Source organism: Protopterus annectens, chromosome 10.part0 (assembly GCF_019279795.1).
Source record: "Protopterus annectens isolate FY-2018-M chromosome 10.part0, PAN1.0, whole genome shotgun sequence".
Classification (NCBI taxonomy): Eukaryota; Metazoa; Chordata; order Ceratodontiformes; family Protopteridae; genus Protopterus; species Protopterus annectens.
Genome location: NC_056744.1, coordinates 625,763,440 through 625,779,246, shown reverse-complemented (window position 1 = coordinate 625,779,246; position 15,807 = coordinate 625,763,440). Strand labels below are relative to the sequence as shown.

At 37.6% G+C, this 15,807-nt stretch overlaps 1 protein-coding gene across 2 annotated transcripts in view; it reads right to left on the bottom strand.

Annotated features, from left to right (window-relative positions):
* Positions 1–15,807, bottom strand: part of SLC1A7 (solute carrier family 1 member 7) — a 941,247-nt gene that overhangs the window by 423,589 nt on the left and 501,851 nt on the right. For both annotated transcript variants that reach the window (XM_044085451.1, XM_044085450.1), the window contains one exon: positions 10,823–11,045. In XM_044085451.1, coding sequence (XP_043941386.1) covers positions 10,823–11,045 — 223 coding nt within the window. The remainder of the gene's footprint in view (positions 1–10,822; positions 11,046–15,807) is intronic.

The window sequence follows — 15,807 nt, the reverse complement described above, 5'->3', positions numbered from 1 at the left end:
CCTCAGTGAATAAAAAGAATAAAAAATAACCATGCCGCATGGCTCACCAAAACATGTACAATTCCAGTAAAGACAGGGACAGAGCATGTTCTGCCTGGCTAAAGAACAAAAATGACATAAATCTTCAGATCTTCAGTTATGCAGGCAACTCCATAATCAAACATTGCATGACAAAAAATTATACTATTCCTACATTCAATATAACCACAAAAACAACCCTAAGAAATTCTGGTCATCTGTAATGTCACTAGTCAACCCAGGAAAGAAAAATAATCCCAATCCATACTCCAATATACCATCTCTTCAAACAGCCACCAGATTCAACACATACTTCATAGAGTCCATATCCAACCTAAAAGTAAACCCATCTCAACCACCTCAATTCACTATTTCTACTAATACCCCCAGTACTAACCTTTACACACCCCACACATTACACATACACAACCAACCCCTCACTCACACCCAAAAACCAAACCATCCCCAGCTTACTTTTCAGTCTATCCCTTTTGCTCAAATAAAAAAATCTTGCTCAACCCTAGCAGACAACCTCCCACCAGAATACCTAAAGTTTGCCGCAGAGGCAAGAGCATTCCCTGTTAGCATCTTGATTAATAGGTCCATAGCTGAATCACATGCCCCTAACCTATGGAAAAGATCATACATTATCCCTTTACATAAGAGAGGCAACTCTACTGACATCACAAACTTTTGCCCTATTGGAATCTTGCCCCCCCCTCTCTAGGATTCTAGAAAAATGTGTGCACCTACATTTTCTCCACCATCTTGCAGACAACAATTGACTTTTCAACACTCAACATGGCTTTAGACCTGGACACAGTACCTCAACTGCCTTATTATCTTTCATGGACTCTGTCAGCAAATCCCATGACAATGGCAAACTAGTATATGTGGTATTTCTAGATTTAGAAAAAAGCATTTGACATAGTATCTCACCCCAAACTCCTTAAAGAACTTTCCAGCATTGGTTTATCCTCCTCCTCATTTTAGTGTTTTTTTAGTTACCTATCTGATGGGCAGCAAGCAGTAAAATGGAAGGGCTGTATCTCCCCATATTGCATCACCCCCACACGTGTACCCCAAGGATCCATCCTTGGCTCATTACTATTTAATGTCTTCATCAATAACTTACTTACATCCTCCTGTGAAGGCACTCTAATCCAATATGCAGAGGACTCCACTATCATCTGCATATCAGACGCATTAACTCACCTACAACATATAACACAACAAGCTTTCTCTTCTATAGAAATATGACTCTCCAATGCTGAACTTCTACTGATACCAAAAATAAACAAAGCTCCTTCTGTTAACCCACAAACCCCATAGCGCCAACAAAACAAACTTCAAGATCTTTTCAGCCAGCAACATACCAAACTACTAGGTGTCACAACTGATGATAATCTCAAGTTTGACCTACATATACAAAACAGCATCAACCCTCCCCCCCAAAAAAAACTAGACACGCTATACAGGAATACAAACTTCCTCACACAGCTAACAAAATCACCCTGGCCAAAACCTACCTCTTGCCCTCACCTAACCTAACATCCATCGCAGTAACCTTACAATTCTAACTAAATTACAGACCTCCCTAATTAAAAAACTAGACAGCTGCTATAACAAAATTGTCAAATTTGCCATAACTGCAACCCCTCTAACTCATCACTGTAAAGCTCTACATTCCCTAACATGGCTTGAACTCCCCCTCCACCTCCAATAATTAAACTTACTGTGGTATACAAAATCATCCACATCCCACTAGGTTGTCCTGCTCTTAGTCCATTAATCAACTTTTATATCCCAAATAAACATCTTAGATCTGAAGACAAACATCTCCTCACAACTTATAAACCCAACAAAACATCAGGCCTAAGCCTTTACTCCTGCTCTGTGGTAAAAGTATGGAACTTTAACAATCAAAACTGCTACTAACCTGCACTCCTTCAAAACCTCTATAAAAGAATATTTCAACAAAGATTGGATTTGCTCCTGTATGAGCCTAGGCTGAGGTACTCTTATACCTTTTCCTACCTCTACTCTCTCTATCCCCACTGCTAACATACCTTACCCTCCCTTCCTCTACACATACTCCTCTGAGGTTACACTCATACCTTTTCCACATCTATTCCTACTATCACCTCTATTACACCCTACCCTTCTCTACTTGTATTATCCTACGTCTTCCCCAATATAATCTGTTACTATATTTCATGGCCTCTAAAATATTAATAATCATTATGATAATCATCTACTACATCAATAATGCTGCATCTTCTTATTATCAGATTTTCCATATCATTTATGCTTGAACACTGACTTTATTATGTCTGTTGAGTTTTTATTCTGACAAACTAATGTGTAGATTTTAAAATTTTGTGCTTGAATGTTATGACTTTATTATGTCTGTTAAGTTTTCATTCTGACAAACGAATGTGTTGTTTCCATATTTGTGCTTGAATGTTATGACCTTATTAAGTCTGTCTCGTTTTTCATTCTGTTAACCATATGTATCTGGAGCTTTTCTCCCTGGGACGCCACTGAAAATGCATATCTCATGAGACAGTCGGGCTTTCCTGGTAAACAAATGCCAAATAAATAAATAAATACATAGCACACATTAAACTAAAATTAAAACAAATTAAATACATATAGACAAATCAAAACACAATGAAAACTGTTAGGTATAAAAAATCTTAGATAAATATAGTATAACCTGATAATGTTCTGCACATTGTCCATGGTATAATTCCAACAGCCTGGATTTTTCTACTGTGGGATTCTGAGGTAGTCAACTAACCAGGCAGTGATCTCATGTTGACCCTGTGCAGAAACACCTGTGCCTGTGGGATTACCTAATTAACAAATAAATAAAATGAAAATAAAACCTAACATCCATCTCAGTAACCTTACAAATAAGGATAAAGAAGGGGATGGTGGCTGTCTATGTTGTCCAGATCTATAGCAAACTTCTTCAAAGATAGCGCTCACTAGTGCCTCCTTTAATACATATTGAAAGACCCCTTCAAATAAAGATGCAAACAATCTGATCCCATCAAGGCAGATATCAATTAGTTTTACTGGTTATGTGCCTAGACTGAAGGTAGCAAAATTCATACTTGAAGATCGGGAAACAAGTTCATGGTAATCCAGTGGCTGAAATGTACACCTTGACCAAGACATAAACTGTTCACCACCGTTGCATAGTCCTCCCTGGACATATTGTAGGGAACAAAGCTGTTCTCAGTGACACAAGCTTAGCTGCAAGTAATCAAGTGATCAGATCACATGGATCAGAGTAGGCTCATGGCCATCAAAAACATTTTGCCGATCCAGCAACTTACATATACAAACGGAACAGCACCCGGTCGCAATCACAAACTATACACGAACTCTGCGATTCCGACAGAGATCGTACTACAGTGAGCGAGGAAATATTAAGAAAGGGACCTGTCATGAGTACTTTCTTCAGCAGACCTACACAGTTCTAAAATTGTTCCAGTTATCTTGCTGGACAAACTTAGGCACTGTGTGTGCAAAGGTAAGAAGAGTGTTAGTTAGCCAGGCTTTCTGTTTGGGCTTGGAGTGCTTCAAATGTAAGGATGAGGGAGCTAGTTGGACTGCTTGGGATTGGTTACTTCTAAACGGAAACCTGCATATTTAAAGTGCTGATTCACTGGAGTAACTCCGAGCAGCCTTCATTTTGGTAAGAGAATTTTAAATGTGGATTACATAAAAGAATATAACAGGTTGTAAGAAACTAATAGATATGGGTGCATTTTATTGGTATTTTATTTCTCGGACACTGTGATGGTTAGTAGTTACATTCCTCACCTTGCTTCCCCTCCCAATTAAAACAAAAAAAAAACGCAGCTGTATTATTGCCATTGCATTGAGAGGGCTGCTTCCCTGCATCTCACACACTAGCGGCAAACCTGGAGGTTACCTTCTCTCTGCAGCAGATTGATGCTGTGGTTGCAGCAGCAATTTTCGTAGACCATGTTGGTAGGTAATGTTTGGAAGAAATGCTTGGGAAGTGAAGATAGGAACTGACTGGCTATACAGCTAAGAAGAACAGCTTCATTTGAGCAACTTAATAATAAAGGAAGCCTCATTTCACATTAGCAAAAGCAAATATGCCACATGCACCCCTAACCCTCAACCCATACTTTCCAATCAGTCTCCACTTACTATTCAATGACACAGTGAGACTTTGAGAGAACAAAATATTTCCTCACTAGCAGGTTCATATTATACGACTGTGTTTATTTCCTTAAAAAAAAAAAAAAAACGGTGTGTGCACCATGTGGAGATGTTGAATGTATAGTACACTGGGCTTGGGTGTCCATTTTTTATCTTTTAGAAAGATTTTAGCAGTGGAAATACAAAAGTTTGGGCACGGTTCCAAAATATATTACTTTGGGCTGAAGAACAAGCAGTTTGACCAAATGTTTAATTGTAAACAGTGCTACGTACAGCAAAGCAAATGCACGTTTAATTTTATTTTCTGCAAGTGTATCATTTCTGAAAAACTCACTTTCCTTATTCTGGTATTTAAAATGCGTTTGCTATTAGACGTTTGTTGTTATTCACAGCTACTGCAGCTGAGTTAACAGGGCATCCACAAACATCTGCTAGGTTTGAATACTGAAATCACTAGTCAACCAGAAAGTAGAATGGAGCAGGCAAATGTTTATATGAACACACTAAAATTTTATTGTAATCCAAGGTTAAAATTGTAGAATATCCAAATGTATAAGAGTTTTTGTCTCGTTTTTAAATAAGTTAAAGAGATTTCGTCAGATACAATTAGTAACTTTCACCCACTGAATTTAAAAGAAGGAATTCAAATTACATCACATCCTAGAGCAGTCAACACACCTTCATTTAAAGCCATAGTATACTTAAAAATGTCATTACTTCCACCACACCGTGAAAGTTGTTAAAACCATTAAAAATACTTTTAAAATACTTCATGAATTTTAAAATCACCACCTATCCACTACTATATTAATAACTTAACAATACATTTAAATGAATTTAAATAAATACATCCATGTGATAATAAATATAAATAAATACCTAAAATATTGGAAAACATATATAAGTATAAATAAATGCTCATTCAGACAGTGTATATATGAATAAGTTTGTTACAGTAAGAAAGTAACAAAGTATATTTTAACATCTATTCAGGGCTTTAATTTTCAAGAGACTACTAACGGCAAGTTATCATTAAGCCCTGGCCAATACATGGCATTCAATTTAATCTGCCATCCTAATTCCATTTTGTCGAGCTGGTAGGACCATGCTCCACCTCTTGCACTAATCATTACAGTGTCCAATATAATGAATTTAAAAGCATGGTCTGGGTAAGCCATAATGCGTTTTGCTAAGGCGTTCCCTTCCCATAAATCACAAATGTTTCTGAGATGTTCTCCTATTCTGTTTTTAAATTTGTGCTCAGTCTTGCCCACGTAAAAACATGGGCACAAATTACAAACAGCGCAGTATATAACTCTCTCAGTTGCATATGAAAATCTACCTCTCAGCCAAATTCTAACTCCATTTATTGTGACACTGTTATTAATTTCCATAATGTTCGGGCAGAACTCGCATCTCCCACATTTATGCATATGTCCTTGAAGATACTCTTCCTGTTGTCTTTCAAGCGTGTTTTTAAGACACTGTCCTTTCTTATATACGCAAATAGGAGCGTCCCCCAAAATGTCTCTCGTTTCTTTGTCACTCCTAATAATTTCCCAATTTTTTATTAAAATGTTCTTAATATAGTATGCTTCATTGTTGAAAGTAGTCAAAAAACTATTTTCGTAAATCTTTTCATTCACTGGTGTTGTGGCCATGGTTATGTTAGTATTGGCTTCATTCCTATTGTCATCTCCACTATTAATTATTTGATTTATGTTACTTATCTGGTATTCAACATTTTGGCTCCTGTCTTCTAGAATGGGAGTAAAGTGCCCAGATTGTCTTTTGTCATAAACGTCCTGCATAATCTTATCAATTAGACTAATAGGGTAACCTCTTCTAAGAAACATACATTTCAGCAAGTTGCATTCCTCGACATAGTCATCCCAAAGGGTCATCATCCGGGCTGCATGGACAAATTGCCCTTTCAGTACAGCTCGCTTTTGTTTAAAGGGATGACAACTGCTGAAATGTAAAATCTTTTAGAGTAGGTTTCTTTTCGAAATATTCTAGCTAGAAATCTATTCTTAGTTTTGTCTTTTATTAAGCGAACATCCAAGTATGCTATATGGGTATCACTGACAGTATGTGTAAACCTCAAGAAACTGGTTGTTTCATTGATAAATGCAAGAAAGTTATCCAAGACGTCTCTGGGCCCTTCCCATAATATAAACAAGTCATCCAGGTAATGCATATATGTTTTGCAATATTGAAAATAGTTGGAAGTTTTAAGGTGTTGTTTCTCCCACATCAACATGACAATATTTGCATATAGGCCCCCACATGTGGAGCCCATAGATACTCCTTCCTTCTGAAGGAAATATTGTCCTTCAAAGAAAATGAAATTATTCCTTAAAATAATGTCTAACATCTGTTCGAACAGGTTAATTTTATCCTGTCTTAACCCATTTAAGTGTAAAAATTCATAAAGCCATTGTAATCCAATGTCATGTGGTATTATACTTAACCACATCTATAGTAACTAACAAATAATCTTTTTTATATCCAATACTATTGATTTTTCTTAAAAAGTCCCAAGAATATATACATACACTAGTTTAATTCCATACATGTTTACTTAACTCCTTCTCAAGATATTTTGCTAGAGGGTATGTTATAGAGCCCCTTGCATCAACAATTGGTCTCATTGGTGGTTGATGCATGTCCTTATGGATTTTGGGAACTCCAAAGATACTGGGAGTAATAGGGTATTCTATAGAAAGATAGTGTAATTCTGTGATGGATATTAGGCCATCAATAAACATGTCCTGAATGAAGCTCTTAATTCTCCTGTAGGCCCCGTTCATTTAATTCAAGGAACTCTTAGTGTATGTATCTGAATTTAAGATTTCAAACATTTTATTGTTGTAATCCACTGTATTCATAATGACAGTACCCCCACCCTTATCTGGTTTCATAATCCTAGTACCTTTGTTGTGAAGAAGAAATTTAAGTTCAAAATTTTCATTCACACTTAAATTAGCTTGTGTAGTAGATGACCTAACATCTCTGTTAATATTTTTATTTAAGCCACATAAATCAAGTTCACAAATTCTCTCATAAACAGTTAAGATGGGGTGTAATGGTGGATTAAACGTGCTTGAAATCTTAAATGGATCTTTCACAGACTCTGCCTTATTAAACATAACATTTAGGTTAAGTTTCCTAGTGTACTGTTTCAAGTCCATCAATGTATGGGCTAAATTAAATGACTGATGAGGAACAAAGGTAAAACCTTTAGAAAAAATGTCACACATTATCTTGTTCAGTTCTATTTCTGAAAAATTGTAGACCTTAAAATCCTTCTCTGAATTACTACATAGTTTTAGAGGTGTGAGAAGATATCGACCATCCTGGTCTATGTCAACAGTTAGTTTCTCTGTTTCCCCCTCCAACCATTCCTGTTCACACCTCGGTTGTAACCTCTTCCTCTCCCTGTTTGGTAATTTTGTGGCTGACCCCTGTGTTGGTATTGTTGGTTCCGTTGTTGGCTCATAATCCGCTCCGAACGTCTTAGAGCTGGATATTCGTCCTCGTCTAAAAAATCATCTTCAGATGGAGCCAAACTGTTGATTTCATCATTAGGGTAACTGTTACCATTAGCTTGGACATTCCTATCCTTATTAAACTGACACTCCTGAGATGGGGGGGGGGGTATGCTGTGTTGTTAGCATAATCTTTCTCGTCCCTCACCAGTATTTTTCAATTTTCTTGTTTTAATAATAGACAAACGAATGTCACTTATATGCTGCTATAGGGATTGTGTGTAGATGTTTCATATATATGCTGCTTCAGCCTTCAGGGATTGTGTGTGTGTGTGTGTGTGTGTGTGTGTGTGTGTGTGTGTGTGTGTGTGTGTGTGTGTGTGTGTGTGTGTGTGTGTGTGTGTGCACGTGTACTTGCTTTTGATGCAGAAGGCTGTGGGTTCTACTCCCACAGTATGCAGATGGATGACTGATACTGTATTGTGTTGTACTTTAAAGAGAGCAGATGCTGCAGTTCTGTGAATGCCCTCCTCTGGAGGAGTTACCTAGTAACTATGAACCTATCAGTTTGCCATCCATTGCCTATTGCAATATTACTAGCTTATCATTTTTTAATGTAACATAGGCAATTTATTCTTCAAGGGTAACAGGCACTTTATTTGTAGATGAAACAATGAAATATAAAGTTGCCTGCTATTAGCAACCTATTCATTAGTTACAGATTCCTTTATTGTAGAATTATTTAGATGACTTTACTCAGAGATTTTGCATATTTACTGATATTGGTGGATTGTAACGATAGAAGTTTGAACGGCCTTTTATGGTTGAAATTTTCTGAAATTTGTAGTTTTGTCATTATTGGTTCATGCATTTTGTTTCATTGCATACTAGAAGACTGTTCAAAACTACAAATTTAAAACACATTCTAACAGCTGGTGCTGTATTATACAAGGAATATAATTTAATACAATCAGGAAGGTGAATCAAAGAACACATACATATACACATGAACCTACAAATGTGTGCAAGGAGCCTGTGATTTAAAAACAAACCAGAGGTAAATGTAATCCTCCACTGGTCAGATGGATTTTCTTTGAATGTGAGTTTTAATGCCATCTCAATGAATGTGAGTTTCAAGGGCAGAGAAGTTTACTGCTCATGCAAAGTGTTTTCATTGCAATATTGTATTTTTGTTTAGCAAATGGCTTAATGTTTGTGCTATTTTATTTCAATTTCTGTAATCACTGTAGAAGTAAATAAGAAAACAGTATGTAGGCTGACAGGTTTGAACAGTGTTTATGGTAACTGAGGAGAAGTAGCCAAGTAATGGAACACTGGAGTGGCTGGAGAGGGGGCTGCTGCTGGAGCGGCAGGGGGTTGCAGACTATCCATTCAAGTAAAACAAAGCTCATCCCTGTCCATATTCAAATGCAACTTGGATCTAAGGATGGGTAATAGAAAATGTACTCCAGGATTGCCCCTCATGCCACTAATGGATAAAGGCAGTTCCTAAATGCTGCATCCCTTATGTGGGTCCCTTCAAATTATCTGTAGTATGATCACTCATTTTCCCTAGGGCTAATGTACAATTATCAGCCATGGGATAAGTAAGACCAATCAGAAAATGTTAATTTAAGCACCAAAAGAGAAACTGGCTAAGCTTAAAATGTTCTATAAGTGAACCTTTTTTGTGATAGTAAATTATTTTTAAACAATTACCATTTTAGATCACTAAGTGCCCCTCTCACCCTCCGCACCCCCAGTCTTCAACAACTTCCGGCGCCTATGAGTAGGCTGTCTGTTGGTGAACAAACAGGCCAGGTTCCATATTGTGCAGACCACTCAAAACAGTATTGTCTGTCAATTCATTTTAGTAGAGATCTCTATAGACAGAATTGCAGTGTGTTTATAAGAGATCAACTGCAGAAAAAATAAACGGTAGCACACGGCTGACAGCAATAATCGTTTAATACAAAACAAAAAACAAAAACCAGTAAGCACTTTCATGGATCAACTCTGCTTCCTCAGACTGATACAAAAAACTCTATAGAGAGCACTTATTTAAAACAAAGAGTTTTTTTGTATTAGTCCGAGGAAGCGGAGTTGATCCGTGAAAGCGCTTACTGGTTTTTGTTTTTTATTTTGTATTAAATGATTATTGCTGTCAGCCATGTGCTACCAACGTTTATTTTTTCTGCACTTGGTTACTTGGTTTCTGTGTTGGTTGCTTTATTCGGTGTTGAGGATTTTCTTTGGATTTACTACTGTTTATAAGAGATGTTTCCACTTAATAAACAGCACAGTGGTCATCACACCTAAGTTTTGACTAACAGAGGCCAGCAGTCCTTCCGTTACAGTCTAATTTAATCACCAACTATCTCTCCCAAAGCTCATGGAGCTCATCATCAATCTAGGCATCACAAGGGTTCAGCTGGGCATGGTATAGATGAGATAGAGCCAGGAAGTCCAATATAGCCCTCACAGATATGTTACAGACTGCAAGAAATTGATTATAATTACCTGCACTAGACACTGAAAGGAATCTGTGGAAGGCAGGAGCAAATTAATCAACAGTTACACTGTTCATGCTCCCATAGTCCACTAATAAGTCTGAGTGGTGATTATAACTGAGGCTTTAGTACAGCCAAATACCTTAGGGATTAGACCCAGTACCAGTTCAGACGTGGACACATCAAGACTGAGTATCAAGTCTACATTAAGTTCTAGACTACGGCTTACATAAGCAACAACCTGGCCAACGCCAGAATGACTTATAATACTGAGAAATTCCTAAGGCAAGAAATGGACTCATTGCTGACCAAAATTTTGAACTCGGACAAGACTGGTCTGGGGACCCCAACACTGAAGTGATGAGGAATTCCTGGCAGGCATAGAAACAACCAACAAAACCACTATGATACACAAAATATCAAGTAGACCAAAAGAAAAAGGGCAAGATCATACCCCTTTTTGCTGGAAGTACCTCACTACCTAGTATAGACACTACATACCAGACAGAGATAGAACTGCTAAGAATATCACTATGCTCAATGAAATATCAAATATACCAAAAAAAAAAAAAAGAAAGAAAAATAGCAAGCTGATACCCATTGTCGCAGAGAATATCACAATGCCTAGTACGTTCATGCCACTGCTAGTGCCTGGTGCAGACTGGTAGATGACATCTGGAGCTGGAGTGATATCTAAGGCAAAGCTCTGAATGTCTGTCCCATTGTCATCGCGGACACCATATATCAGGACACGGCGAGTTGTAGCTTCAGACGAAACCTTCTGAGGAGATTTAATTATTGGAATAGTTTGGGTCCGATACTGCAAAAGAGCACACACAAAATTATTTCATCAGTATGCTACTAATAATGCATTCATGGTTAGGCATTAACGTAATGCTGTGAATGAAGGATAATAATATAATGCACTTTTAAAGTGAACTACAGACAAAGAACAAACATATTGTAACTCAAATATTATCTTGACACTTCTCGGAAAGAGCCTTAGTTAAGTCTGTCCCTCAGAAGCTTAACTTCTCATGAATTTCGGGTGAAGCATAACTTAGTTAATAGATTAGTTCAAATGCAATCATTCAATCTCTGATTGCCCACTTAATTAATTTCAAGGTCATAGTGAAGTCACACATTATTCTAGCACTTGATGGCCATTAGTAAATGAAATTTGTCAGAAGCCAAGCATCAGCCTACTTCAGTAGTTAGACATAGCAATATTTTAGTAAACTATGCATTAGATATTTTTCAAAACTCAGTTCAGCAGTCCCAGTTAATCAAGTCCTAGCATTGGGAAAATGGGATATTTCAGCAGGACATGTGATAGTGCTTGAAAGGGAGTTTTACTTAATTGGGGTAGTAAATAGTGTATAAAAATTCAATTTGTCAGTGATGCGCGATGTGTGGTTTGATATATACCTGTATCTATATCTACATCTACAGCTGTATAAATATAGATATATCTATCTATTTATCTATATATTGATAATAGATATAGATATAACTATAGATATATGAGATCAAGAAAGGCAGAAAACTCAAAAGAGAAAATCACAAATGGTAGAACAAAAAGGAGAGAATCAAAAAAGACTGCATAATCATAAGAGTGAATCACAAAACACTGAATATTTCTCTTCCACTTAAAAAAGACCCTATATCAGTAAATTTCAACTACAAAACCAAGATCAAGTGTCTTCTTGGCAGGAATACTGTTAGGGAAAGGGTTATTAATACCATAATGTGAAGGGTTAGGGGCAGGGGTAAAGTTAGGGTTATGGTTAGGATTAGCACACGTGAATAAGGGTTTGTCCCCCTTCCCACCTTACACACATGTGCTAATCCTATCTGTAATCCTAACCCTACCAATGACCCACATTGATACCCCTTCTATGGCACAAAATTCATCTTCAGATCAAGCAATGTGGCACACTGCATTCCTTCCAAAACGTACATGACTGTTTAACTATAGAAATATGTGTGTGTGTGTTTGTAAGATGCACTAAGTTCTGAAAACATGTTTAACTGGACAAAACTGCTAAACTGCTGAATAAAATTAAAATTTGTTTCTATTGAGTTCTGCTTGTGATCCCAATGTAACTTTACCTCTGAGGTTATTGTTTATTACAGTTATACTTTCTGCTATTGCTTTGGTTCTTTATAACATTTCAGTCAACTCTTCCCTTCTATTTCAAGAAACCTGGATGGCAGCTGTGGATGATTGACCTGTTCCTATCTTTTAACTTCAGAGATTTTTCAGGTTCCAGTTGAGAAAGTAGCATGTCTCTCAACTGTCCAGATTTTCACAGAATGTCTTGACTTTAAGCACATATTTTTGGTCTGTCCCACTTAAAATGTGTGATTTTGTAGCAAATCAATGAGAACCGAAGTCACTAAATAGTGACATAAATTTGAGTTTCAGACTTCATAGCCCTCAGAAAGTGCATGCAAACACAAACCATGTTACTATAGCAACTTTCTAAGTTTGTAAGATCAATATTTTAAAATCTGTCACTACTGTCTCCCCCATTATTTTAGACTTTGTCCAGATTTCTTGCATTCAGAAGTTGACAGGTATGGAAAGTAGTAGTTTATGGTTGCAGTTGCTCCATTTGGTCTAACAATAACCCCAAGGTTATTCAAGTATCTTGGTATTGTTACATCCTTAGTATGACTGAAGGGGTGCACATTTATCCTTATTTAGATAATTGACTAAAATGCAAACCTGTCAGCAGGTGACTGTATTTCAGGATTCTCTTGAGTTAATGATTAGTGTAAAAAATGGATCTGGTTCCATTTCAGGAAAAAGAATCTTCTAAGATCTGTCCTGAATCTTTCACAGCACAAATTTTTTCTGACCAAGAAAAGGGAACAGGATACTGTTTCTGTTTTTTTTTTTTTCCCAATGGCCATATTCCCAAACCACTTTCACAACAAAGACCTTTCCAACAATGCTGGTCCATATGTCATCTAGCAATATGATGGGTCATTCATGCTAGACAATATGAAGAAGTTGAAGAGGTGCACATCAATCACTGTGTTGGTGCACCCCTTGGGACAGGAACCTTCAATTATTCTTGTTTAATGTAAGTAGATGACACCCTCCCACATGCAGGGAAATCATACTTGTCCCTACAACAAGCCCAAATCCTGAGTAAGATGATTATCTGCAAAACTTAGCCTCATAGTAAACAAATATGAATGTTAGATAAACAAAATTCCAGCAGTAATTCTAGCATGAGGAGTGTTCAGAAATTTTTTTCTTCCATGGCTCCTGGAGACAAACATGAGTAACTCAACTGTAATGAAGAATATAAACAAGAATGAAGGTATGCAGTTACATCACTTCTGTAGGTTAGCCATGCAGTTATGAGACCTGCTATTGTCTGTGGTTCTTCACTTACCATTAGCTCAACCTCCATGCAAGAACAGCCCTCAATGTTATAATGTCAGCTGAGCTATTTCTTTGAACCACATATATGTTTACAGGTTTATAGGCAAGTACTAGGCTAACTGTCATTATGGGCCATCTCAAGCCAAGCCAGTTCCCTTTTTTGTGCTCAAAATAACCTATTCCATTTGGTTATAGATTGGCCTTACCCATCCCATGGCTGATAATTATATATTACCCAATAATGAGATTAACTGGGATCATACTATAGATAACTTGCGGGGACCCATGAAATGGAATAAAGCATTTACAAGCTGCCTCTATCCATTAGTAGTGCAGGGAGCAGTCCTGGCATAAATTTCTGTTTCCCATCCAGAGATCAAAGTTACACTTGAATACAGAGATGAACTTTGTTTTATGTGGAAGAAGAGTCTTTTCCACAGTGGTGGTATCATCTCAGAGATATACCTGTCCCTCCAAACTAGTCTGTTGGTGTTTCAGAAGAGGTTTAGATCCCTAAAATGAGTATTTCTCATGCCATTAGACTTGCTTATGTGCATTACTTCAGTACTGGGTCAGAGGATGCCTTGTATGCCAGACACAGGTCACATTTTAGCAGTCTGTAGGATACCGAGAATAGTGACAGAACTTTGAATCGGTCCATGTAGGATAATTGATTAGGCCTTGTATCCTTTTAGTAAGGTATCTCTGTGGATGTTACAGTTGTTGCATGTGTTTAGTCAGATATGTGCCAAAGGAAGCATTTTAGGTAGTGACTGGCCTAATGAGGGCTGAGTAAGGGGGGGGGGGGGCAATGAAATCTCTAGTTCTAGAAAAATCCCTTTGTTTATAAGCTATGCAATATAGAAGGACTTTCTTCTATCAACAGGCACATGTTGGTCAAAAGTGGTCACTTTTCACAAAAGTTCCCAAATCCTGAACAACTGGGTCAACTCCTAAAGGTGTATTACCAAATGTGGTAATTCCCTGGGGTAGATCACTTCCTAGAGGATGCAATAATGCATTTTTGACATTTAGTTTCAGTCCATGATTTTGGCACCAGTTATTTATTTGAGACAAACCTTCCTGCAATATGACTTAGTCATTTGTGGATTCAATAACTGCTCCTGGCTTGCAGTCTTCTCCAAACATAATCATCCAGAGCCCTCTAGTATTAGGTTTTTACTTCAGAAAAGTAGATGGCAAGCAGCAGGGGTCGCAGCACAGAACCGTGGGGTACTCCACTGGTGGCTGATAATTTGTGGAGGTAACTTCTCCTATTTTGATTATCTGAGTCCTGTCTGTGAGCCAGTTGAAAATCTAGCTGGTGATATAGGGGTTTATTCCCAATTTATTTATATTTTCTACAATGCTTGAGTGGGGAACTGTGAGTGGGGAACTGTGTCAAAAGCTTTGGCCAGGTTGAGGTATATGGTGTGTGTACCTTTTTGACTTCATTAATTGCCTTGGTGACCTTTTCAAAAATGTCCACCAGGCTGAGTAAGCATGACCTGTCCTTGATGAATCCACACGGAGAGGGTTCCAGTGTTTGGAGATTCCCAATGTTCTGATTAATTCCAAGGTAAGTCTTTTCATGGCTTTGAATATGAGGCTGGTCAGACTTATGGGTCTGTAATTGCCTGGATTTGTGGAAGGTCTTTCCTTATGCAGGTGAATGACCGTAGCTGCTCTCCATTTGTTTGGTACAAAACCTGTATGGAGGCTAAGATTGAACAGTTTTGTTAGGGATGTGGCTAAATCATGTTTCATGCTATTTAAGATGCATGCAGGGACTATGACAGAGTCATATTGATACTTGTTCAAGGACTTGATTGCATGCGTGATCTGACTGATCCAGGCCCCAAACAAGCAACTGATGGTCACCGTTTCTTTGTTCAGCCTTGTAAGAGGCACATCTTGATGTCTTACAAAGCAGTAACCAATAACAAGAATGTTTGGTTGGGTACATGCCTACCTTACGGGCTCAGCATCTGTGACTTTAAGACTCTTTGTGCTATGTGAGGAAGCAGGTTTAATATGCTGAGCATGCTTTGTTTTGGAGGTCTTTGAGGTTATGCAAGTTAACCTTTAGAACCTTAGCATATAACAGACTATGTGCATTGGGATGCCTTGGAGAGGTGTGATGTGTTATGTGCTGATGATGATTTTGGTACCTGAATCGACT